Source organism: Motacilla alba, chromosome 7 (genome assembly GCF_015832195.1).
Source record: "Motacilla alba alba isolate MOTALB_02 chromosome 7, Motacilla_alba_V1.0_pri, whole genome shotgun sequence".
Lineage (NCBI taxonomy): Eukaryota > Metazoa > Chordata > Aves > Passeriformes > Motacillidae > Motacilla > Motacilla alba.
Genome location: NC_052022.1, coordinates 20,187,423 through 20,214,253, shown reverse-complemented (window position 1 = coordinate 20,214,253; position 26,831 = coordinate 20,187,423). Strand labels below are relative to the sequence as shown.

At 37.5% G+C, this 26,831-nt stretch overlaps 1 protein-coding gene across 5 annotated transcripts; it reads right to left on the bottom strand.

The window, feature by feature from the left end:
- Positions 1-81: 81 nt before the first annotated feature.
- On the bottom strand, positions 82-26,563 carry DYNC1I2 (dynein cytoplasmic 1 intermediate chain 2). 5 transcript variants are annotated; one of them, XM_038141757.1, is made up of 17 exons: positions 26,352-26,563; positions 24,654-24,771; positions 23,220-23,334; positions 19,917-20,061; positions 15,846-15,905; positions 14,540-14,655; positions 7,946-8,035; positions 7,567-7,729; positions 7,375-7,474; positions 6,752-6,877; positions 5,671-5,817; positions 5,234-5,347; positions 4,730-4,863; positions 3,595-3,739; positions 2,619-2,759; positions 1,513-1,638; positions 82-825 (listed from the first exon to the last, which is right to left on the bottom strand). In XM_038141757.1, the coding sequence occupies exons 2-17, from the start codon at positions 24,759-24,761 to the stop codon at positions 712-714; spliced, it is 1,944 nt and encodes a 647-aa protein (XP_037997685.1). In that variant the 5' UTR covers positions 24,762-24,771; positions 26,352-26,563; the 3' UTR covers positions 82-711. The 5 variants fall into 5 exon arrangements, with proteins under 5 accessions (XP_037997685.1, XP_037997688.1, XP_037997687.1 ...); XM_038141760.1 differs by having other exon boundaries at positions 19,917-20,007; XM_038141759.1 differs by lacking the exon at positions 26,352-26,563 and adding an exon at positions 26,103-26,317.
- Positions 26,564-26,831: the final 268 nt, after the last annotated feature.

The following is a 26,831-nucleotide window of genomic DNA, read 5'->3' as shown; positions in this document are numbered from 1 at the left end:
GTGTGTAGTAAAACAAAAGGATCAGCTCCCAGAAGCTTTGAACTACTGCAGGGACACAGAGTAGAGATCAGGGCAGCTGACAAGTGCTCGTATAGTATTTATTTATGAATCAGTCTCACCTTTTAGTGCACCAACTCAAACAAAAGGAAATTGGTATTAAATACGTATTTCATTAATTCAGTTCTGATTATCACATAAGTTTGTAACTACAGACAAATTTTTATTCACATATATTACCCACTACCAGAGTCTGAGGCTTATCTATATATAAACAATGAAACTTGGAACATATGCATGCATATCATGGGTAATTTGAAGAGTTCAAAGTACAGAATGCTTCAGAGATTTACTACCTAATGAAGGTTAGTCTGTAATACAGAAAGTTTCAGGAGCAAAATTTTTACTTTTCAGAAAGATACTGTTTTAGATTGGACTTTACAGAAGCCAAGTAGCAAATTTATACCAGGTTAGTGTTTCAGCAAAAGAAGATCCCTGCAAAGTCAAAGTTAACTGTATTAAAAGTTACACAAATCCAAGAATGTGCTTGTAATTCATATATAAAACAAAACTCAAGACCTGATTTTCAGTGATCTTATTACATTTCCAAGTCCTTTGTTGAATCCATCTATTCCTCCCCCACGCTGTGCTCAGACACTCCAGGATTTGCACGCAGCGGTTCCCCGTGCAGCGCTGCAGGCAGGCTGGCTGGCTCTACGCCGGGATGCGGCTCGCAGCCTCCTCCTCTGCGTCAGCTCTGTTGGCGTTGATCTCTGCCAGCGTTCGGCCGAAGCGCGTCCACTCGTCCCCGCGAGGAACGGCGATTTGCTGTGACACGGACAGCGTTACTGAGACCTCTGAGAAACAACGCTGAGCTCATTCTGAATGGCACAGCACTTGAATAATGTTCAGAAGAGGTTCCAGTTCCAGATAAGCTTACCTTTATTTTAGTGTAAGCATCAAAAGCTCTAACTAATAAAGAAGCAGAATTTGAGACTCCTGCACTGAAGTATAAAATGATATTATTATAAGCTTGTGCTATCTATCTCCACCTGAGAGACTGCCTTCAAAGGGAATGCTGATGCTATATCCTCATCCCATCAATTAATCATGTACTACTGCAGTACACATACTTGCAAGAGCAACCGCTTCCCTGTAAGAACAAAATCAAGGCTGCTCCACTGCAAAATTTTCTGTTTGTTCCTTCTCAAGCTAGGATCAGAATTCACATGTGCCACAGTTACATAGAAGATAAAATTTATATTAAAAAGACTATTGATTTTTATTTCACCAGCCTTACAGTAAAGCTTTTTCTTTTTGACTGGATGACAGCATGCTAAAAAGTTACACTGGAACACCTTAAATAAAACACTGCTAGGAAATATTAATTCAAAACCACAAATTAAGCCTAATTATTCTTCATCTAATGACAGGAGAAAAAAATGAAAGGCAAGCTGCTAAATAAAGAAACCAAAGTGTTTGCAATATACTTTGCACAATGCACGACATACATACCTCTCCCACGTCATATATAACTATTTGTCCCTCTGAATCACCTACAGCAATCTCTCTCCCAGAATGTGTCCATCTCACACGGTTCAGAGCAGGATTGCCCTCCACAGTGATGCTTGCAGTGGGCACCTGCACCAATTGGAAACACATTGCTAAAATGCATCAGGCTTCCATAAGCGAGAGATAACAGAACACACCTAGGCCATCTGTGCTGCAGCAAAAGAAGTGCCCGACACTTCAACCGGTGCATGGTACCGGATCAAAGACACTGCTCACAATACAAACATCTCAGTGGCCTTAAGCTATCGCCAGTGCCGTGACCAAAACAACACATCTGTCCCTTGGCCAAAGTTCAAACACTGCTATCAAAAGGCACATCTGCACTCTTCTGTGGGACAGGAGGCACAGACACGCTTTCAGGCAGTGACGAGGCACCCTGGGATCTCAGGAAGATTATGACAGAGGACGGGGATGAGAGCAGCTGCTTTGGCAGGTCAAGCCTTGCCCAAAAGGCTAGAACAGGTAATTCCAATTTATAGCCACAGACTGGCATATGGTCCTAAAACTTTCTTCTATATGTAGTTTTCAGATGGTGAAATTAAAGTACTAAGTATCTGTCAGGTTTCTTCCTCCAGCAAACCCTGGAAAAGGTTTCCACTATAATGAAGTTTATAACCCACACCAGAAAAGCAAACATTCAATTCAGTAAGTTAGAAACAAATGGCACTTTCACTGCAGTATTACTGTGGCAATAGGAACAGCAGTGGTGTGTGCTAACAGGTTTGTTCACACTGCTAAGCTGTAGGCTGCCAAGGCCTCAGGGTGGGAGGTCTATAATCACTTGCACAACATGGATCAGTGTTACACCAACAGATGCTCTGCTCTCTTGTTATAGGTAAAACAATTTAATTACTGCTGTTATTTGTTAAGAGGAGTCATTTGTAACTTTGTAATCAAAGAATGCTATCTACTACACAGAAACTACTGGAACTACAGATTATTTAAACACAACAAAAAAACAAGCTATGGTAAACAGCGAACTTTTTTTTTTTTTTTTAAGAGTACAAACAATTTTCCAGCTGCATTTGACAGTTAACCTGACTTCTCACCTCAGTATCATTGTTGAGATTCCACAGGTCAAGCCTGCCCATCCCATCCACACAGGCAAACAAGGCAGGGTGAGTTGGAGACCACATCACATCATAAACATAATCAGAATTGTCTTCAAAGGAGTAGAGAGGTTTGTTATTCTGAAAAGAAGCAAAGATAACAATGCAATACCCAAACCCTACATTTCAAAATTATAAAACTAACAGGTAAAGCAAAATACAGAACTTCAACGGTATTACCAGCAATAAGTAAAAAGTGACTTGCATTTTGACTTGCTTTAAAAAAAATGCCACTGCAAAAATCAGCCAAAACCTAATGCTTTTTTTATTATTAAAGGTATGCTTTCCAATGCATGCAGCCATTTTGCTGGCTGCTACTATAAAAAAAAAATCAATAGCAAGCCAATTGTAAACTGTAAATTTAATGCTTTAAGAATCTTGCAAATCAAGCCAATGATAATTCAGTGACTATTACTCAGAGATTTTAACTCTGCTTCCTCTGCTTTGCATTCCTCAAGGCATCAGACTAACAGAGAAAGAAGTAATTCTGGCAATGGAAATGACAGATATTTCAATTGTGAGCCTCATCAAGTTTAATTGACATTAGTTTTGATGCTGTCCCTTATTCCTCTACAAAATTGTAGCAAAACATTTGTCTTATTAAGATATGAGGTAATTGACTTTATAACATGATTTACATTTGATTACATTGTAATCCTTGTTGATAACAAAGGGCAAAAGTTGAAAAAAATGGATCAGAAATACACAAATGATGTACAAGCTGAAAGCAAAGTTCTATGCTGTTAATCTTAGTTTTTCTGCTCATCAGCTGTCTCCTCTTTGCAGGACTGCAGCTAAGAACCTCAGAACTTCACCCAATTTGACTTCAGGTTCGTGAACTTCCTTAAGTAGCTTACATTATAGCACCACCTTGTGTCAAGGGCTATGAAGAAAACCACTGAACTATCTAAGTTACCTTCGTTGTCCAAAGCTTTACTGTCCAGTCAAAAGAAGAGGTGACAAAAAGATGTGAGAAGTCTACAGGTCCAACTGCTGCATGGCAGTTGATACCTGTGATTGGTCCCTGGTGTCCTTCAAACATCTCACTGATTCCAGCTTTGCTGTTTCAGAATATACAACCAAGGTTAATTGATTTGGAAACCAAACATCTGCAGACAGAGATAGCACTGAAATGCAATTTAAATACAGCCACAAGAAGATTTTGCTGCCTTACATGGATGTTACCTCACTGCAAAAGGCTTCACCACAACAGGATCGCAGAAGACCAGGCTTGAAAACAGACCTTAAGTCCATCATGTATTTTCTACTAACTGTAAGTGCCAAAAAATATATTCTAGGGACAGGAGACTGATTCAGGAACCAGTCCACACATTTAACTACATTGTCCTCCAAGCAGTAGCTACAACTTCAATTCATACAAAGAATAAATTCCAGACTCAGGAATAAGCATGAAACTCTCATTAAATTAAGAGAAGTTGCATACCCTTTAAGGGCTCGAGGTTCAGACATAAACCAGTAACAATATATCCCTAACAGCATCCTATCAGGGGTGATGAAAAAGGAGGGAAACAGATGAGGAGGATTTTACACAAAAGTGATACAATTTTGGGTATTTTGGAACCAAAAAAGCTGTGCAGCAAGGTGATGTGTATTTGAGATGAAACCTGGACACTCAATTGTATTTAAGAAAGCAATTGATAAGATACAGTCAGACAATTTCAAAATAGATTGAACAGCAGGGGAACAGCTAGCCAATTTAGGATCTGTGCGTGATGTTACTGTACAATTATCTACAAAACTGATACCGAGTTTGGAATGTTCTGCTACAATTCAAATGAATAAAACCACAGTGACCAATGCTGTCCTCATCAACACAAACAACTCATAACACCAATTCAATATTCCAACCATTTGTTTTTAATGAAGCTCTTACTCAGGAAAAAGTGCACTGGAATTCAGACAGAGATACTCTGAACTCCTTCAGTGCAAAGGAGAAAGTATGAACTTAAAAAAATGTTGAGTGTAAAGCATGCAGGAACTTATCCTTTCACTATTTTTATTTCCTTTGAAGAATTAAAGTTTGTATTCACCTGCCATGACGGCATGCAGTGTATACTGAGCCTTCTTCACTGCCAACAACAAAGTTGTTGACATCTCCAATAGGGAAAGACATGCAGGTAACAGCCACAGCCTTGGACTGTTTGTGAACCAGCTCCATGCTATCCTGTAGTGAAAATATCAGCAACTTACTTCATAAAAAGAAATATTAACACCTACAAAATCTTTCAGATTTCACAATAGAAGGTTTTTCTTTTTATTTTACTTGGATAGATTGGGCAGGAGTAAGGAAGTTTGCTTAGTACATTTGTGTTCACCTCTAACACAAGTACCAAAACTATACAAAAGAAACAACAGAAAAGATTTAATTCCACAGGTGGGGAAATGTTTTATGAAATATCAAGCTACCTGTGTTGGTAAAGTGTTGATTAATGTTTATTAGATCAACTGAATTTTTAATAAAATAGAATAGACTATATATATATATATATATATATATATATAGATATATATAGTTATTTTTAAAGTTATCTTACCTGTGGTTGGGAAAGCATATCCAAACTCCAAGAGCATATTTTCCCATCGGTTGAGATACTAATCAGATTATGAGCATTCTGGGTCCCAACAACATTTACACAGTACACTGGGTGCTAAGAAACAAAATATTATCAGAAAAGAATTTTAAAGTAATAACCAGTTCTGGTATAATTATTGTACATATAATTAATATACTACTTTACCATTTAACAAAGCACAAAAGATTGATCCCAATCAAAAGTACAAATGATACTCCCCTATAAAACTGATACTTGTTTTTTCTGACACTCTGATTTTTATGACTAGCCTGGTTCCTAAGCGTCAAAATATGGACACAAACATCTAAGCATTGCCAATCAGATGCACTGGACAGACTTTCCTAGACGTGAAACACATTTCAACAGGGCACAGTCCTTGAAGACATTTCACCTCCTACCGTGTGAGCAGCAGCTGAAAGTGGCGTTCTCTGCACTGGGGTTCTCTTATTGCTGCGATTGTCCCACAGCACTATCTGGCCCGAGTACGTGCCACCAACCACCAGATTGGGATGAAATTTTGCAAATGTAGCTGACATCACTGCAGACTGAAAGGAAGAAAAACAACAAAATAACACAAACTATCATTCAGTGACAATGTGTCTAAAACTAAAGGAAATGAGGCCAAATATCAGAACAACTTCTTTGCCTAAATTTATTCAGTACATTATTTCACTGCCCAATTACTTAAGGATTCATCCACCCTTTGTAACCCCTCAAGAGTCTTTCTGTTTTAATTTATAATTATAAAATGAAATTTTCCTCCTCTTTTCTTTCACATGTATGCATCTGTATTCCTCCTAGCATAGTTTATTAGCAAAGGAAGGCCTGGTAACACACCAGATTTTAATAATGTTTTGCCACATTCTGTAATCATTACTTCTTAGAGAAGGTAAAATACATTTTGATATAACAGAGTTACTTTTGCAATCTGGGCTTTGACAGTAATGTGACAATGAGGTTAAATTTTGATTCAACTGTGTAATTTTCCAAAATTATAGGAAAAATGTGGGTATCTTAGGCTTGGCATAATGGAAGAGATTTGCATGTTTTTATCTTTCAGAAAACTACTAGAGAACCTCCACCTGCCTTTTTCTTGATGCACATGTTTCTAGTTTTCATCCATGTTCCATTTCCTCAGGCTGTCTTCATTTTATTCAGTAAACTAAGCTGTAGTATACAATCCCGTTCAAGCCCCTTACATACAAACCTTTGTGGTTCAACCATTACACAAGAAAGTTTTCCTGTTTTTTAAATAAAAAAGAACAGGAATTCCCAAACAAGACTGAATTCTGAATCATGTCAGAAATTCTGGAACAGAATATTTCTCAGCTGAAGTCCCTAGCTATTAACATCTGTTGGCAAATAAATGTGGTTAGAGCGAATGCCAGCCCAATGAAATTATTGTATTGACAAGCATAAGGAAGGTACTTGTCCAAATTCATCAACATAAAATCCCTCCCAAGACAGAATCAATCATACCTGGCAGTGAAAGACATACTCTGGGGTAGTTTTCTTGTACTTCATATTCCATACAAGGGCCACCCCATCAGGCTCGTGAGGCGCATCCTCATTGTTGTTGTAAGAGGCTACAAGTAATTCTGGATACTGCATGGTACGTGAAAAAGACTCAAAGTAAGCAAGATGACTGGCTGATGTCCAGATAATCCTAGAATCTTTGTTTTCTTTTGCCAAAAAAATCGTTAAAAACCACCTTGCATTATAAAGGCATGAAAAATTGACAGTTAAACCTTCAATTGTTGCTAATTTAGCTCCGAAACCAGCATTAATATACACATTAGTCTTGTTCTCTCATCATAACTCTCTTTAAAACCCATTACTGTTAAGTGAGCCTTCTTTTTAGTGAAGCTGAGTTACCTCTACAAAGCAGTCCATAAACCAAAACCAACTTTCTTCACAATCCGAACCTTTTGCTACCTCTCACGAAAGATTAACGGCTCTGTCTACTTTTTGCAAACCATGGAGCACATAAAGAACACCTTTAGAAATACACCCTGTATCAACTGTGCTTTTATGGGAATTCAATGCACAGAACTACAACAATTTACTAAGTCAACTGTTTACTTTAAGCATTGTTTTTTTACCTGAGATGACCAGTCCAGACAACTGACAACACGATGCTTTGACCAACGTTCATCAAAAAACTGCCTATTTAAGGACAGTTTTGCTCCCGCTTGAATCTCTCTATAAAGACAATTAGGAGATATTAATCTTAGATCACTTTTTCAACTAAAAGTATTGGAAATTCACAGAAAAGTATTTAACATTCACATTACCCTTCTTTGTCCTCTAGGTCTCTTCCACTGTAGTCAAAGAAAATGTTGATTTGCTCAGAAAGGGCTCTTTCAACAATCCTTGTGGAGTGGTCAAAAAAACTTAAAAATTCTTCAGAATGCAAAATTTGTTGCTTTTCCTCCTCTGTGAGTTCATGAGGGGCAGCTGAAAAAAATGTATACAGACATTTTCTGGACTGCACGCTTTCACCAGTTCTTTTCAAGAAAGAAAAACAGTATTTATCATGATTTTTAATAATTTTTGCATTTTATGTTTTGCTGGGTAATTAGTATTTAACAACAAAATTAATAGAACAAAAAGTTTAAAAATGTATTGATGACTTTCTTTACAGCACTCAGAATGTCTTGAGATGAACTGTACCTTCCTCCTCCTCCTCTTTTTTCAGTGTTTTTTCTTCTTCAGGTTCAACTAATGGTTTTGGTGCAACCACATCATCTTCCTCCTCCTCATCTAAGGAGAAACATTATGGTGAGACCATCAGTGTTTCTGAAGGGGAACAGTAACAGTCTATATTAATCTCAAAGAAGCTGATGTAAAATGGTATCATGTAGCTTAAAATGGTTGCATTTGTAAAACACAGCCCCAAGGAAAACATTATCACACACCAGAATATCATTGGAACACTGTCTCCACCTGAGTATCAGTTGCACTGAGTAATGTAGTTGCATAAACTGAAATAAGAAACGCAGGAAATTGTAAAGAATCCAAAGTGGAAATCTGTCTTACAGGCATTTATGATTCCACACAGAACCATGCGGTGGATGTGTGTTCTGTGTAACACACTGACACATTAATGCTGCGGAATAAAGAAAAATCAAATGTCTAAAATAGTCTACAGAGCAGCTGCTTACTTATGATCTGAAAGCATCAGTCTAATGGGTCTGCACATGGCATGAAGATGGCTTACATTAGCTTTCAGGTTGCTATTCTAAGAAGCAAATTTTGCTAAAGATAATAGCGGAGAGATTACATTTTTTCTGTCATTCTAGATGCAAGTCTCATTATCTGTATCATGTTTGGCAATGAAAATTTTACAGGAAAATGTGTTTTCCCTAATTGCAATGAATAACATAAAATGTTAATATTCAGGAATACTGACAAGGCTTACATCACTTTCTGCATTTCTACATTTGATTCTTTGAATACTGTAAGCCAGAAAATACCTTTAAATTATTTAGAATTGTGGGATATGCTGGCTTTTCTTCATCCACTTTCTAGAATAAGCTTCTGAAAAGACTTGTTTTTATTGGTTAAACAGCTACGTCATCTGCTTATAAGGGAATGGCAGCAGGAAACTGCAGCATGCCTCATCACAAGTAATGAGACAGTATTCAACAGGGACTAGGCTTGTTTGTTGCAGCCATCTTCCTGACCCATGTTCAAAGTTATCTAACACAAAAAGTAAAAAGAAAAAAAAAAACCAAAATCCACATGCATGCACACAAAAAGAGTAAAAAAAAAGGGGTGGTCAAGGGATGGGAACCAGCTGCCAAGCCATGGTCCCAGCAGCCAGGCCAGCTGACTAGATAGCAACAACCAGATGGTACTGCAAGGATTGTCTCTCTGCTATGAGGTGGCAATGGGATGGCACAACATTTTTCTGCCTGACTGCTTCCAATCATGTCTTTCCCCAATGGCAAGCCTGTGCAATTACCAGCACTCCAGGAGGTCTACAGACAAGCCTTTACCCTGCAAACAAAATACAGCTTGTAGGCCATACCAGCTGCCAAACCACACACATAGTGATAGGTTTAAAGAGGTCTGAAAATCTTTCTAACTCCATAGTATAGGCAATAAAAATATAACTGTACCTGCAGGAAAGAAAGCTTTAAATGACACTGTATAATGCACACAATAATACAAACTCCAACTTAATCAAAATGATAATGACGTATGCCAATCCTACATTACTCGAAATTGAGCGATTTTTATGTTCTGACAAGTTTACAGAACTAAGATAAATGGCATGAATGATTTCAATATATGCTCATACTTTTGAACCAAATGGTGAAGGTTAAAATCTTTCCTTTCAAGGGCCTCAATCAGCCACAAAGGAAAACAGTAATCACTGTCTTTTCAGCCAGCCCAACCGCATTTGTCAGCCCTTTCTCCGTCAATGCAGCCAGAGCAATCAACCTGCCAAACATTCAGAATGGAAAAACAATCTGAAAATACAGGGTATAATGCACCTGCCAGTGAAAATGGCCATTTCAAGAAAAGCTAGTGATCTCAGTGACCCTGCTGAGGAGGCGGTGGTGCAAAGGGGAAAGAACCCGTAAAAGAATTCTTAGTGATCTCCACTCTCTTGCACATTGACACTTCCTTACAAAGCATGCCAATTACAGCTTTTGTGCTACTTAAAAAAAATGAAAGCTTTTTTGGGCAAAATAATCACGAAAAGAAACAGAAAGACACTGCTCCTTTTTCGATGGATTCGCATGCACAGTGGACTCATAACCTGAAAACTGTGTAACTTGTGGCCATTTTGAAGAAGGGAATTCTTAATGTCAAATAACTATAGGTGTGAACAATGATTAATTAAAAATGCAATATAAGTTAACACACATGACTTTGAGAACAGCACATACACGATCACGTATTCAAATTAAGGCCACTTGGATAAAAATCCACCTCTTTTTTGCCCTGCCAATCAATCTTGCAGAATTAAATGATGCCTTCAAATTTAGAAATTTGGTTTTGGGTCACCCCGTATATATTATTCTGGCTTTGAAAGTCTCAAATTAGAAATTTCAGCCCAACCCCCCATTAGTCATACTACACTGATTCTAAGTACCATTTTCAGTGACAGGAGTCAAATTCTTGTCAAACGTAGATGGTCAACCCCTTAGTGCTATATGACCTTCTAATCTACATATTTTATTCAAAAGATCATATAGTTGATTGCTCCTGCCTTTTAATGTTTGAAACGTAAATGGCATATGTTATACAGAGCTCTAAATTCCTTCAGAGTACTTTCACTGCACACAGCCAGCTGATACTACTGCATTTAAATGCAGGATACAGCATTTATTTTAATATTCTCAATGTATCAGTCTTGAAACTGAACATGTCATCTCACTGATTTATCTGTAACTGTATAAATCTAAAATCTTCTCTCTAAAGAAGTCATACACAAACTTTCTTATTAAGGGATCTGGAGAAAAAAAAACCCAAAAATTAAAAAAAATATCCCCACATATACAAGTTCTTGACCTTATTATCCAAAACTAGAATGCTTTCTATTCCAAACCCAGGAAGCTTTCTAACAGCTCACAAAAAAAGGCACCATTAAGGTGCTGGACTAAAAAAATAAGGTAAGAAGTGTTTGTTTTAATTACTTTTCCTGTCTCTCCTTCATCTTGAATTCATTTAATAGCAGGCCAGATGCCAGAATTTGCAAGGAATTAGCATAACAATAATACACTACCCAGAAAACACTGAAACATTTGGCATACTATTTCTGAAAAAGTTCCAGTCTTGTAAGTCAAGAACGCATGAAACCATCATGCACTGCATTTATCTTAAGTCAGCTACCTAAATTTGAAACCTTAAGGGCACTCCATAACTGCATCTACTTTATTCATTACTGGCTGTATCTACTGGCATTTTAAGTCACTTCAATTGTCAGTGTACCAAATATGATTTCAGATTAAAAAAAAGGCTGCAAAGACTTGGAAAAGTCACAGGGCCTCAAAGACAGGAAAAGGGACTCTATGTCACATCAACGTATCGATGAATATTCATTATAATATGCTAAGGGATTAACTCCGTGTTGTTTCTGACAGGCAATCAGGGGATCTAAGGTTACAAACTGAGCAGCAAAGTAAGCTGCTATTTTTATGCAATCTTTAATAGCAACAAATGTCTTGCCGATGAATGCTAAAGAGAGATTTAATGAACCACTGAACTTTTACTGTGAGTTAACATCAAAATTGTGATGTATTTTGGCAAGACAGAAAGAAAAGCAGCGCTGTAAATTAGGCTGCGCCTAGCAATAACACTGTAGAGTGTAGTTGCAGTTGTCTGAGTAATCTGTTGCTGCGGAGTAGGTTAATCAAAGTTAAATCACCTGTGAAATGGGTGGCTTTTGTTAAGCCGAATGTCTTCACATCAAGTTTCCCATCTGTATTTCTGTACATTTAAGGCATGTACTAGATAATACAGAATCACAGAATATTCCAGTTGGAAGGGACCCACAAGGATCATACATGAATATGCAATGGTACGTTATTTCTTTGAAAAACATTAAAATGCATAAATCCTGCATTCACTGTGCCAGCATCCAAGAAGCAAATCCTATACATCATATTTTTATTACTATGCTTAATATTTTAATTCTGTGTCCTGGAGACGTTAGCAGACAATCATTCCTCAAAGAGTGGAGTTAATGCACTAATACTGTCTGCAGCCACCTGTATTGTGCCACAGTATTGTGCAGAAGCACTAAGCAGTGAGTACCCAGTTAGTCCTGGAAAGCCTTAATTGTGACAGCTGAACAAAATCATATTCCCCTATAAACCTATCTTTCTTTGGATTAACTGATCTCTAGGAGTGATCCCCATTTCATTGTTTTATAATATATAAGAATTAATTTTCCTAAGGCAGTTTCTCAAATACTTTGAGGTCATAATAAATCAACACATTAGTACTGCAATAAAATAATGGAAGTTGTGAGAACTGTTAGAACACTAAATGCCTTCATCTCCTAAGGAAGGTGCCACGTTTCAAAATTAATTTAACTGTTACATGAATCCAAAACATGCATTTCCAAATGCCTAGTTTATTTGAGGACATGAAGTCTCTCCTATTTAACTCACTTGGTATGTGTTGCCACAAATATTTCCAGAACAACTAGGAATGGTTTCAATGTAAAACTAGTTTACTTCCTATCTGTCCCACCAGGCAGACTGGCTGTAATTTGAATGTTTCTTAATTTAGCTTACAATGTAACTACATAACCACTGTAGCACACAGAACTGGAGCAAAGAGAACTATTTCGTTTGGTGTTTTGCTGCAGGTTTGTTGGTTTTCCGTGCTGTCCTCCCCCACCAAATCAGGTGTTTGTACAAGTGGACCTAAACAAGCAGAATGACAGCAGAGCATATCTAATTTAAAACTGCTTCTATTTTCCTTTTTCAAAAGCACGGCTCCAATGGCACTTTAAAATCTCAAAATATATTCTGAAGGGTCCAGTTCACTTCACTTTATAAGAAGCTGTGAACACTCAGCTAACCCAGCTCAGATGCAACTTGCTGCTGGATAAGGGAGCTACTGCAGGTGTAAGTTCAGTTGCAAACTCCACTGTCAAGTGTACTTCACAAAGTTATTTTTGTTTACAGTATATGCCCAGATAAGCACAACTCAGTCTGTGAGAAGAAATAAGAATCAATAAGATCTATTTTACAGAATTTAATTTATTTAATTGCACCCTGTAAATTCAGCATATTGCTTTTGTCAATTGTTTTAAATAGTTTAAAATTTTCTTTTACCAAGAAAAATATCCTACCTAGTGAGTCCTTTTTCATATGTAGCATGATTCATTCTCTTTTTAAACCTATGTCCTATTTCAGATGTCATTGTAAAATGGGAATATAGAGCTGTGTTATTAATGTATTCAGGTGGTCTTAAGATAAACCTTAAAAAGATCTTCAACACTGAAATGATGAAAAGACACCTGTGAATTTTGTGAAGCATATGAAATAAATATATTTTTAAAAATTATGATGGCCCTAAAGAAATCAGCATTTGTAAGGTGGAATGGATCAGGAGACAATACATGCATTGAGATCACTTTCTGGTAAATGCAGAAATAGAGGTGACCACTGTTCCACTCCACTACAGCAAACCTCAACTACAGCCTATCTACTGTGAAACTCAGATCATACAATCCCAAGCAATTTCTACTGTCAGCAGGCAGCAGAAGTTTTCAAGTACCTAAACTGTGACCTAAGTCTTCAGATTCCAAACCCTGACAGGGGGGAGGAAAAAAGACCCGAGGGAGAAAGGAAATTTTGAGGGCATGAGAGAAATGAAAGCAGGAAAACCCCAAACACCTACCTGTGCAGGGATACAGATAAAGTGAGGAATAGAAAAGAAACATAGTTAAGAGAAAAATCATATCCTCTGGCTCACTGAATAATGAAGTTTCAAAGATATATCCTTGCATAAACACCCAAAAGCTCATATACCAAAGAGCAGGAAAATACAAAATTATGAACATAGAAGTAGGTCCTAAAATGGCCAACATACATACTCAAAGTCAGTCACATTAAACAACCAAGAGATTTTGTTGTAGAACAACACACAAACTAGTCAAGACTAATACTTTCATTTGCAGACAAATTCAAGTGTTTCAGCACTGAAAAGCAAATCTGCTAGCCAAACATATTTTCTTCAGAAAAATGTATTTTTTGAAAAGCAAACAAGTCATGACTGAAAGAAAGCCTGTGTTCAATTGCTGAAAACAGAAACTGTGTAAGTTATAAATAAATTAGCTCCTTCTTTTAAAACTCAAAGTACAAGCTACAGGTATAAAAATTTAAATTGTTAAGAAGTGGAGGGTTTAATTCCTAAGTTTGTTGTACCATACACAGCCTTCAATAAGTTCACAGAATGTTAGGGGTTGGAAGATGATCTTTAAAGATGATCTAGTTCCAACCCCCAGCCCATGGGCAGGGATATTTTCCACTACATCAGACTGCTCAAAGCCCCATCCGGCTTGGCCTTGAACACATGCAGGGATGGGGCAACCACAGCTTTTCTGGGCAACCTGTTTCAGTGCCTCACCACCCACAAAGCAAAGAATTTTGTGAGATAATTTATTATCTCACATATCAACCTTCATTTACCTTATTAAGTTTCCAGATTACAAGTGCTAGTTCTAATTCAGCCAGTCATCATTATTATATTAAAAGAAATCAAAAATGATTTAATAGTAATAAATTAACCATTCACCTTCCTTGGGCTGAGTCATAACAGGTGTTTGCGTCTCCTTTGTGTAGGTAACAATTTCTCGAGGAGGAAAGTCAACCTGAGTAATTTTGGCCATTCCAAGTTTAACAGGTCCACGTCTAAAAATCAGAAAAAAAAAATTTAATTTTATTATTTCACATTTTGCTTAGAATAATACCCAAGTCATTATGTCACAGCACTGCTTAATCAAACTTAAATCCAGTGGAAACTCTGAACAAGTCACATGATTAGGACTACTATTTTATCATTATTATTTAAAATCATCAACTATTTATACATGTGTGACAAAAAGGAAGATGTGCACATACAAATATCTGGACATTAGGATATAATTTAAATTTTTTGCTCTTTGTGCTTGACCAGAATACTGCCACATATATGATACATCTGTATTATCGGGGATACAGATCTACTCACAAGTCATGCTTGTACAGCAACAGTTCTAGGATTATAAAGCTTGAAAACCAACTTAGTTATACTGAAGGAAAAAGCATTTCCTATTTTTTTAACTTTGCTGCCCTTTTTTGTCCACCTCTAAGATACTATCTAGAATGCAGAACTGCCAGGCTGACCTGGAACTCACACTGACAAACAATTTAACCATAATGCCATCGTTTCAGAGCACAATAATGAAAACCTCTGAGCTTTCTGACTTTAATGAAGGTAGATACAGCTAGCATCATACAACACAGAAAATATTCCAAAACATGCACAACATTAATTCAGGCATTGTAGCCTTCTGTAAAACCTAATTGCAGTATGTACTGTAATAATACTGCAATGATCCAACAATTTACCTGTATCAGATTTAGTTTCTTATTATCCACTCCTCTCCCAAGATAAAAGCAGAAGAGTAACTCCTTTTGAAAGGTTTTGGTGGGCAGAATCATAATTCTCAGCATAAAATACAGGTTTTAGTTAGTGCTTACAATAAGCTACAGCTTTTATAAACATATTTGTAAGAAAAGATGGGAGTTGCTCTGTTTTTAAATACAGTCATGCTAACCTTTTTCTTTTAAATAAATGACTTCTTAAAGTTTATATTTTCTCAAAGAAAGACTCAAAGAAAACAGGACTTGTGTTTATTGGAAATAAGCATCTAATGCATATTAAATTATATAAAAATTTCCCATTGCAAGCAAATCATGCTAAGTCTAGGGACAGCCAATTTCTATTACTTACAAAACAGTTTCTTAACAACAACAAGTACAAGTCTTAAAGGAAAAAACACTCATACTTATTATCCATAAGCACATGAAAGAGGGAATATAAGAAATCTATGCAATACCCCAGATCGGAATCAGAGTGGAGCTGAAGAACTGATGGATCAGTATCCCAATGCAGCGTCCTGGTACCCCAGGTTGAACAATCATGCAGCATTAGCAAAAAAGGCCAGAGATTAGTGAAGCAAATATACACTATATGAAATTCTAGAGTTACAGCAAGCTTATAGTTATTTTACTGATCACAAGAAACAAGGCAATGCAACATCAGTTAAGGGAAATTCAGCAAACATTCAGTGCAATAACACATGCAGTAAATACAAAAGTTAAGTAAGAAGCAAACAGAATTCAGAGCTATTAGCAAAGAATTAAATTATTTTAAAGGTTGAAAATTAAAGGCCTGCAAACAAATGTTGCCTTAATGAAAGGCAAATAAAAGTATTTTAAATACTGATAAGAACCACTGAAAACTTGAAATTCCTTTTAAAATATGTTCAGATTTCTTCAAGTAATAGGAAGACAGATTGGTTAACATAATGTAAACTTGCCCAGAGCAGTAAATATGTGGAGGAAACTGTCATATTGGTAAAGGAAATGAGTCAACACATAAGCCTTTTGGTAGGGGGGCAAAAAAAGCATTTCCACTGGGATAAAGAACTGCTAGAGTTTCCAAGATGTGACATTGCAGTAATTATGGGTTAAGCACTGCCTTGGGCTTGTAAGTGTCATCTGAGTTAGAGCCAACTCCATCTAAGACACTTAAAATCTCTTATAAATTGTGGGCTTTATATTAATAATATGTTTCAAAGTCACATGGAATAACAAACAGAATGGATCCATTTCAAGTTGTACTAGAAGAAATAGCAAGGGGGAAATCAATATTCCCTCTACCTTCATTTCTAGCCTTCATCCCTTCTTCAGAAATTTTCATGTAGTCTACTGGCTATTAGGCTTAGGCAGAATTTTAGAAAAACACTTGTAAGAGATCAGCAGATCAACCTGCATGTTTTTTTCTGACATTCCCATATGTTATCTGCATTTTTTAAATAATGTTTCTGAATTAAAAAGTAGAGTATACAATATTTTACTATGATAAGTCAATAAAAGACAATTTTACATTTTCATCCCATACATGGTAATCTTCTATTAACTAGGTGCAGAATTCCTAAAGTTAAAGTTGATCTGAAAAATATACACACAATGCCATAAGAGCTCATAAATATGGGTGTGCCATGCACTACCTTGTTCTAGTGGAAAGTGTGCATTAGGACTATTAATCATAACTTAATTAGGAATTACAAATTCACCATCTTCATATATAGCTAATCAACTGCATCCACAGCAATAGCTTAATACCCAAATCTCCAAAACCTTTTCATATCTTTTGTACATTAGAGAATCTATCATTTTAGCCTAAAGTTAATTACTTTGAGCATACTTATTCATTAGATCTCTGCTATCTTTCTTGACCAAAGAGATTTAAGCTTAAGGGTTTAATTTGGTTCCTGAGACTTGAAGCTGGGTATTGCTTATATGCTGTTCAACCATAAGCAAAACCAAACCACCATCCCAACCTTCATGTTGCAAGGAATACCTTAGCTTCAGATACAGATGCTGCATCACCACAATACCTGTCCAATATTTTCTCCACTTTTTCAATCATGTTTGAGAGGAACTTGGAGAAAAGGCTACAAACATAAAATGCTCCAACTGCTGCACCTGTTTAAGATCTAGCCCTCAATGAAGTAGCTTCCCTGCTTTCAAGGCATTATTTTCATTTTTAAAAGCTGCTTCAGTGGGACCAGTGACAGTCCTTTAAAACAGTTGAAGCTAACAAGTAGTACAGGAGATACAGTTAAATACTTCTCAGAGATACTCTTAAAATAAAGGTAACATTCTAAGATAAAATTTACCTATTATATATGTACCAAAATAATGCAAAATACTGTTTGTTTTCCAGTTTGTTTTGCCTTCAGTCAAATGAATTTATCTACAAGTTTCAGTGAACAAATTTCCCATTCTTCCACATATGTCCAGATTTCTCTGTATTCAGGCACTTTCCTAACAATTCCTATATATCTAAAAATATTTTCTGTTTTTAAACTAATTCTATGAAGCATCCACCAGCCTAAAAGTAAACCAGCTGTATTTTTTTTGAGGGCAGGACTTGCACTCTTGACTGAGAAAAAAAAGAGAAAGAACCAGAATCAAACTAGGAAACAAAACTCTTTACTAATGAAAATATAGCAAGACAGATGGAAGTAACAGCAGGAGCACAGTCTGAACACTGCTCTACTACTTCCTAAAAGAGTGACTGACAAGATTCAGCATCACTGAGGAGGCTTTATAATATATCTCATATCAGTAGGAGTCACCTATGAAATGCCACGTGCAACACCAAGCGATATGGCACAGTCCAAGTTTCATGTTCAAAATGGATGAACTTGTACTAATAAACCAGGATGCAGACACCCATTTACTGGGGGAAGGGAAGAATCCACTGGTGGGAGAACAAGCAAGGGGACCCCAACAGGAACTCCATGCTGCCTTCAATTTAGCTGTATATTCATACCTCCGTGCCTTAAAAATCACAGTCCTGAGACAGATTGATAGTTTGAAAATGCATTAAGCTTTTGAGACTCAGGATATGGGTTTTCTTAAGGCTTCATAAGAAAATGTATGCATACAACATTGCATTACTATGTTTGAGAACACACAATCAGAGTGTAATGCAAGGATGAGGTGGAAATAAATGCAACGTGGCATTCCATTCCAGGCATATGGCCTATGCATATGGTTTCATACTGAATTTAAATTAGGTGTGAATGGAAAGAAAATATTTTCTTTTAAAAAGTCACCATCAAATACTTCGTTTTTTTTTTCTTTCAGTGAACATAAATACATATATAAATATATTTTAAAACGATAATTTAATAAGCAATAAACAACAATTTAAATTTAAAATAAATAAAATTCGCTTGTCACTCAATTAAGGAACAATTATATTGGTTAATTAACACAACAGGCAAACAAGAGCATACCTGAGCACTCTTAACAAAAAGTCTGGGTTCACATCTGCTGTCTGGCTGTCTGATGTATTCTCTGTTTTAACTGAATGATTTCTACTTTGAAATAGGCACCACATAACCTTTGTTCAGGTCATTAGTCTCTTGAATATTTTCAGATTAAGATGCATATAGTTGTGCATGCATAATCTACACACATACAAGATGTTACTGCAGTCTTTTTGTAAGATGTTTCAAAGCAGTCTAACCTTTGACTCCTTTTCCAAAACAACTACTCATATAACAGCAGTAACTGATAACTGCTGCAGTTACTGTGCTTTAACTAAACTTCACCCACAATGTATGCTTACTAAATTTCAAGTACATAAACTTCACTTGCTGAGAATATCTTACCAATATTAATAGGCAGCTACTGCTCTTATTTGCAGACTGTGCATGGGAAACAGTAGAAATACCCTTTGGAAGTGGTGTTTTCCTGCCTTATCACCCACATATCACCATTTGAAATATTTAACAGAAATATTTATTTGACTCTTCTTTAGAGCAGCATGTCTCAAACCATCACACTCAAAGAAATGGTCAAACAAATGTGATAAGTATTGGCACTGAAAAAAGATCAAAATAACAGTGGCTGTACTAAGATGGAGTTATGTTTTGACAAAATAAAAGATTGCAAGTGCTGTAGTTGTGCTACACAGATGAAGTAAAATAATGAGAAATATGGTTCTGAGTAAGGGAAAAATAAAATTAGAAATAATGCAAAGTTTGTAGACAGTACCTTTCATTAGATCAACTAGGTATGAGAAAAAGCAAATAGCCTATCATCCATACCCATCCTCCTTTAGAAAAAGCTGGGAAGAGTGCAGAAGTTGGAGTTTTTGAGTTTGTTATGTCCCAGAACACTCATTTTACTTCCAACTTGCAAGTTTAAACAACTCCACATTAATGCTGACAACTTCAAATCAGGAAGTTAAGTATTTCTGCAAAACAGTCGCTTTTGACGGATTCAACACTGTAACCTCATATTATTATAATCAAATAATTAACCTTGATTTATTCTAAAGCCTAATTATTCCGAACACAGGTATTGAGCAAAGGAAAGTGACATACCTGGATCCAACAGCACCATCCCCCGAGTCCTGGCTTCCAGCCTCGCTTGGCGTACTCACGGATTTGGAAGACGGAGAGGTAGGAGGAGGGACTAAATAGTGAAACAGACAGGTATCCGCTGTTACTACTCGCAGAGGTTGCACAGCTTAGGATGTTTGCAAAGTAATTAAAAATGAAGTATTAAAAAAAAAGTGATGGCAAACAAAAAATACATGGATGAAAATGAACAGTAGAAAGAGAGGGGAAAAGACAATGTTAACAATTCATGCTGGATTTTCATGCAATTGTTTGGCATTTATGCATCTGGAGCATACAAAAGGACATGGAGGGGAAGACATATAAGAGAAAATGAATTGAAAAAAATATTTTTAAACTAAACTTTTGACAAATGATGACACTGATTTTCAAAGGGTAATTTCTACTGACTCATGTTGCTTAAACATAGAAAAGACAGCTAATACAGCTCTGACATTAGTCTTTCTTAAAGATTAAACAATTAATGTGTTTAACTGGCAATATTATCTCAAAATATATAATCACCAAACTGTGGACCAAAAAAGTGGCTGTGTCATACAGCATCCTGTTATGTTTGTTCTAGTTTGAATCAAATCAACGTAAATCTTGTGTATTACAAAGTTTCTAGTATTAGGTCTTGAGAATGACTTTTTTTTTTTTTTTTGCTGGACAGTAAACAGTCTAGTACCACTGTATTTAAACTTAAGTGTCAGTTCCTGCTAGCAGATGAAGACTGCACTTACCATTTGAAAAGTAACATGCTTTCTGGAAGTGATATATAGTGAATGATATCATGCAATCTGATACAAATACAAAGCTACTTTGGTATTTCTTTCAACTTTTCTTTTTAGTAATGGTAATTTTTTTAATGAAACTTAGGGTTTAAACACAAGAACCAAGGGGTGTTTTGAATGTCCTTATATGCTTCCTTTTCCAGCAATATATAAAGCATTTACTGCTTAGCAACTCTTAAAAAACCCTTTAATCAACTGAACACAAATTATTTATATAAACTGCTGCCTACTCTGTCAACAGTTAAGCATGGGAGAACTCTGAATTTAGGTCTGCAAGGTTTCTACAGAATTTCTTGAAATCACAAGTATATTGTGAATTCTAAAGAATTTTTCTATCTAGTCTCAAAACAGAGACATGGTTCTGACTGACAAAAATTCTCCATTAATTTTACCAAAGTAACAGTAAATTCTTCAATTTATTAAAATTTCATTCCTCCTAGGAGAGAGACGTTTTCTCTAGGTCTTGAGTTGTATTTCATAAATTCATACATACGCACATTTAGACTTTATATAACTGGGGGCATGTAAGAATATATAAATTCTTCAACTCATCCTTGCCAGCTACTGGTTAATCTACAGCAAGGGAGCTGCCCGCAGGCCTTTGCTTTGCCATCTGTGTGCACTTTCAGGACGTGGTGAGGTCGCTGTCCCAGCGCCACTCGCAGGGCCAGTGCTGGTGCTGCAGCGCTCTCTTGTGGGGAAAGCGAAACTCGGGAAATCCTGCCCAAAACTGAGGGGAGCCCACTGAAGCAACTTTCACCTACTCCAGAGGATTAAACCGTAAAATCTCTTTGAAAATAATTCCGGTTCACTAACTGAAGGCTTCTGATATAGTAAGTATGGTAAATATCAAAACATACTAACACTGACACAGTCCCTTCTCCTGTAACAGAGCACTCTCTCTCTAGCAGTTAACAGCACAGGAATTGCCTTAGGAATTCACACAATTTTTTAGGAAAGAATCTAATGTCAAGCAACCACCTCTCCACTGACAGTGTGAGACAAGCTACCTCAGCTGCACACCAATCAGCTCAGCCACGAGTTAGCATCAGTTCAGGCATACAAGCACTGTTCTTGCTGGCATCCAGTCAGCAGAAAAGGAGCTAGAGCCTTTGGCATGCTCACTGCAGGCAAGTAGGACATTTTAACTCGATTAAGGATCAATATCAGACCTGGTTATCTCGAAAGGAGACAGAATGAATTCCCTGTGTACACTGAAGGGTATGATTAAGTAGCACCTCAGTGGAATTAAACACGACATGCAGGGGTGTGCCCCGCTCTTGCATGTCAGCACCTCTGAGTTTTTCATGAACACCTACTCTAAGCATACACATTAACCTGCTTTGAGGACTGGCTATTCTGTGGCTTTCAGATTCTCTGCCAGATGTGAAAAAAACGACAACCACATACATTCCTACAAAAACTTAATCAACTGCCTTAGCACACAATACACAAGGGAAGTGTTCAACTATTAGTCTAGCAAAGAAAAATCTGTAGCAGGTTCAAACTGATTTCTTAAACAGCTGCACACTGGTGCTAACACAGCCAAATGGAGTCTCTGGACTATTAAAACAGTTTGAATTACCAAAAATGACTGCTGGGGCTGTTGGAATCTGAGCAGCTATATAATGCTGCTGTTCACTTTTGAACACTTGAGGATTACACAAAAGCAATTATGAAAATATAATCGCAGATATATGGGTAAGAAATTATTACTATTTTATTTACAAAGCCAGTTGAATAGAGCCCCAAGAAGACAAACTGATAAGCTTTAAACCCCTTAGATTTCAGAGTTGGAGACAAAAAGCAGAGTGGCATTATCATGTTCCTTGCTTTCATCTTCCATAGTGAAGTGCCTAAGTAAAGGCAAAAAGCAAGAGCCAATATACTAACACATCCAAGAGCTGCACAGATACCAATCATCACCCTTGGAAGCTAATTTTTATACTTAGTGTTGTTATTGCTCCATCAAAGTCAGTCAGGTATTTGAGATAAGAAAAACTAGGGTGTAAAAGATACGGAAAAGAAACAAGCCAACTCCATACAAAAATATCAGCATTAAAATTTGGCATTGTGGAAAAGAGTAAGGAAAAAAATACAGGAGAATAATGAGCATGAAAAATAGGAGGGGAAACGAAAATGCATACATGATATTTTAACTAACATACTTCAAATAATCCAATAAGTGTAAATGGTGTTATTTTATAAAATAACATTATGTAATGTGTACTGAAGCACATAATTTGACATTTATAACAGATCATGAAGGACAAAAAAGTATAAAACCCGTGAAAAAATGGCCAGAGTATGTTAGTCATATAAACACCTCAATCCTAACAAAAAAAAAAACAAAAACACAACAACCAAACCACTACCACCAAAAAAAACCCAAACCAACCAAAACAAACCCAAAAAAACAAAGCCCCCTCCCAAAAAAAAAGACTAAACAAAAATGTCCCAAATATCTGTTTCCAACAAATAGTAACATTCCTACCAACAGGAGACTCAGGTGTCAACCCCATGCTCTGAAGCAATGCTTCCGCTTCTCTTCTCTTCTTTTCAAGATCAGATTCTTCTTGTACTGGAAGAACTTCTTTCTTCTGGTCAGTCTAAAAATGATTTAATAAATAAGTTACAGCCTTTAGCCTTTCATTTATTTTGAGACCCCACAGAATTTTTGTAACATTGAAACCTATCAACTATATTAGATATTCAATTTCAACAATTCTGATGGTTCTTTTTTGTAGATAAAGTAAATAGACAGGAAAAACAATGTTCCAAAGCTTTGGTACTGTCTTTAAAGGACATACATAAACATGCAAAAACTGTCTGTGTATTTGCCAAAATTACTAACACTTCATAAGATTAAGAGTACATTTTTTTACACTAATCCTAAGCACTGTAAAATGCAAACAATGACAAAAGCATCCTGTACCTGGGTGTAAAAGTATTTTAGAGATAGTCATGTGGTTCCTATTTTAAAATTACAAGAACTGAGTCAAAGAAAAGTAGTTTCCTTTGTGTTATCTGCTAGATATAGAAAATACACCCTCTTTCACTTAGAAATAGTGCAAGCTCTATTGCAAAAGATGCCAAACACTGTATCTTTCTACTCTGCGAGCTGCTTTTTAAAAAGCAATTCTGGCAATACACTGCTACAAGGTCATTAGGACATAATTTGAGCTATTTCTTTCTCCTTTTTGTCTGAATCGTGGTTGGCAGCTGCCCAGTCTTCAGTCATATGCTGACTTAGAATACCAACTAGATCATAACCGAAACACAGACAAGTAATGAAAAAGTACCCAAAACATACCAGTAAAAGTTCCTTTTATGAGATACAATTTGCATTCAGGAGAAACAGTAATCTATCACTGATTATCACATACTTGAGCAGCAAGAAATCCAGAATGTAACACACAAGCACCATATACATCCTGAGTGTTGCTCATTTTAAAATTCAGCCTATAGACAGGCCAAAGAGCAGGAGAACATAGCACATTGTTTGTCCAGTGATAATACTGTCAGTCCGATAATTTCTACAGACATCCTCAGAACTGTACTTCAGAAATGAGCTCTTTAGATTACACCTATCACAACTCATTAAGCAGAGCTTTCATGCAGTGGATCAGAGTGATTTGATTAATGATGTCACATGCACAGAGATCGTTCTAGAAATCTGAACTTTATGCTAGTATAGAATACTAATTTTTAATTTTTTTTTAACTTCAGCTTATCATAGAGACCGTTGAAAAGAAAACAGTAGATGTTTACATTATTAGAAAGTGGAAGTGCTACATTTATATTAGCACCAACCATTAAACAGACGCTCCCTGAACAGGACACAGAAAATAACTGACAGATTATGTGAACCTACTCTTAAATTTTGGGCAAGTAACATATGCAAGTCAGAGTGAAAATTATTTCTTACTTCTTTTTTCTTTCTTTCTTCCTCCTTTCTCTTCTTCTCCTCTCTGATTTGAGCTAATCGTTGCTTCTTGCGCTCCAACTCCGCCTTCAGCTCACTTTTGTCAGACATGGCTGAAACACTGATCAACAGAAATCATGTCACTGTTTGGCTTTTTTTTGGGGAGTTTTTTGTTGTTGTTGTTGGGTTTTTTGTTTGGTTGGTTTTTGTTTTCATTTTTTTCCAAGATAGCAGCTTTTCTTTCCAGAAGCTATCCTCAAACAAATTACTCCAGCTTACCAAAACCAGCTTACCAGAGGCTTGAGTCAAGAATAATTGAAAAAACCCACATTCCTATTTCTATTTTCCTTTCACTTAACACATTCTCAATACTGAAGTGATTGATTTAAAACAAACAGAACCATGACATGATGACAGCATCCATTTCTATGGTAGGTCTCATGCTCTTTGAAGGAACTACTTTGAAAGAAACCTTAGGCACTGATGTATTTGATCTTGCCATAAGATTTTTGCAGCTACAAAACCACCTGCAAGACTGAAAACAGCAAGACAATATTTCTCTTTCATTTTTCACTTCAACAGCTAAATACTGGCATGCTATGACTTAAGAGTATGTAAGCTATATATCCTTCTACAGACCATTATATGGCTCAAAGTACAGATTTATTAAAACATTTAGTAGGATTAATATAAATTATTAGGCAATGTAAGTACAAGTGTGTGGTCAAAGAAAACTTTAAAACACATGTATTATAATTTTTTTCAAAGCTGTTACACTGCTAATAAATTGGTGGATCATTTAAAGACAAAAAATGCTACAAGAAGTTTTGCTATGTAACTAACTCAAATACAACGAGAAGGTCAACAATGAAGTGAAAACCCTGTAAGTTAAGAACTTCACACACGTAAGAAAAACTAGATGAAAGGGTTAGGTGAAGAAAAACTTAATTTTACTGGTTTTAAACAGAGTCAAGTCAGCAAAGAAAATGCACAAGTGGTCCTACAACAAATGAGACAACAATAAATGCTTTTACAGTAAGTTTGACAATAAAGATACAAGATTAAGTGTTATTAATGTGACTATGTGCTAGTTCAAAATAAAGAATACTTGCAAGTGTTTGAATAGCCCAGCTAAGCACAGAAAGGGATATGTGGCAAGCCTCATACATCTAACCCCACATCCTAGTAACACGTATACCGGAATCAATGTATGTATTCCCGCATGTCGTGTGTTAGCACTGAAGTGCCAATAAACAAATAACCTACAGTCAGCATTTTCCAATGGCATTCCCGTGTCCCTTTAAAAGAGCCCTAGGAAAGCGCGTTGTCACACCATGGATTGCCGCCCGTCCAGTGCCGGCCCGGGGAGGCGAAGCAGCACGAACCGAGCGGACCCGAGGGGAGAGGAGCCCACCCCACCCCGCCCCGCCGGGAGATGACCGCGGTACGCACCCGGCGCCGCCAGAACCAAAGTCCCCACCCAAGTCCCACAGGGGCCGTCCCAGGTAGAGCTCCCGGCAGCCCGGACAGGGTGGCCCCGCGGCCCGGGAGAAGGCGGCACTGCCAGCCTCTCCACTCAGCGAGCCGGGCCCCCCCGGCCCCACCCGGCTGCCACCGCCCTCGCTGCACAGGGCGAGGCCGAAGGAAGGCGCGTTCCCACCGGGCGGCAGCAGCGCTGCCCGCGGCTCGGCCCCCGCGCACCTGCCCGCGGCTCCTCCCGCGGCTCCTGCCCTGCGCCCGCCGGCCTCGGCCCCGCGCCCCTTCCGCCGCCGCACAAAGGCGCCGACAGCTGGCAGGCGGCTGCCGACGGCAGACGCCGAGGGTCAAACCAGCTCCGAAGGCGTTGCGCAATGTGCGAAAATTTACGGAAACTGCGGAAGGACACTGAGCTCTGCAGTAAAGCACCCAATGCCCCACTCGTCCGCTCCGTCAAGGCCAGGAATCGGAAAGGAATTAACACGGGGAACGAGCGCGAAACGATGCAGGAACAGGGCGGTTCCCGAGGCCCGGCGCCACACCCCTCTCGCGGGGCGCTGGCTGGGGAAACCGCTTAGAGAACAACGACACCCAGAATGCAGAGCGCACCGCTGGATCGGTCTCGACGCCGACGCTCCCCGGGCGTGGCCGCGGCGCTGCCGCGCGTTGCATGATGGGAGTCGTAGTCTTCCTTAGTGGGGACAC

Coding starts and splice junctions, on each gene's coding strand:
- DYNC1I2 (XM_038141757.1), bottom strand. CDS start 24,761: ATGTCTGACAAAAGTGAGCTGAAGGCGGAGTTGGAGCGCAAGAAGCAA. Junction 7,475..7,566: donor GACCTAGAGGACAAAGAAGG/GTAATGTGAATG, acceptor TTGTCTTTATAG/AGAGATTCAAGCGGGAGCAA. Junction 5,818..6,751: donor AGTATGTCTTTCACTGCCAG/GTATGATTGATT, acceptor TCTTCCTTTCAG/TCTGCAGTGATGTCAGCTAC.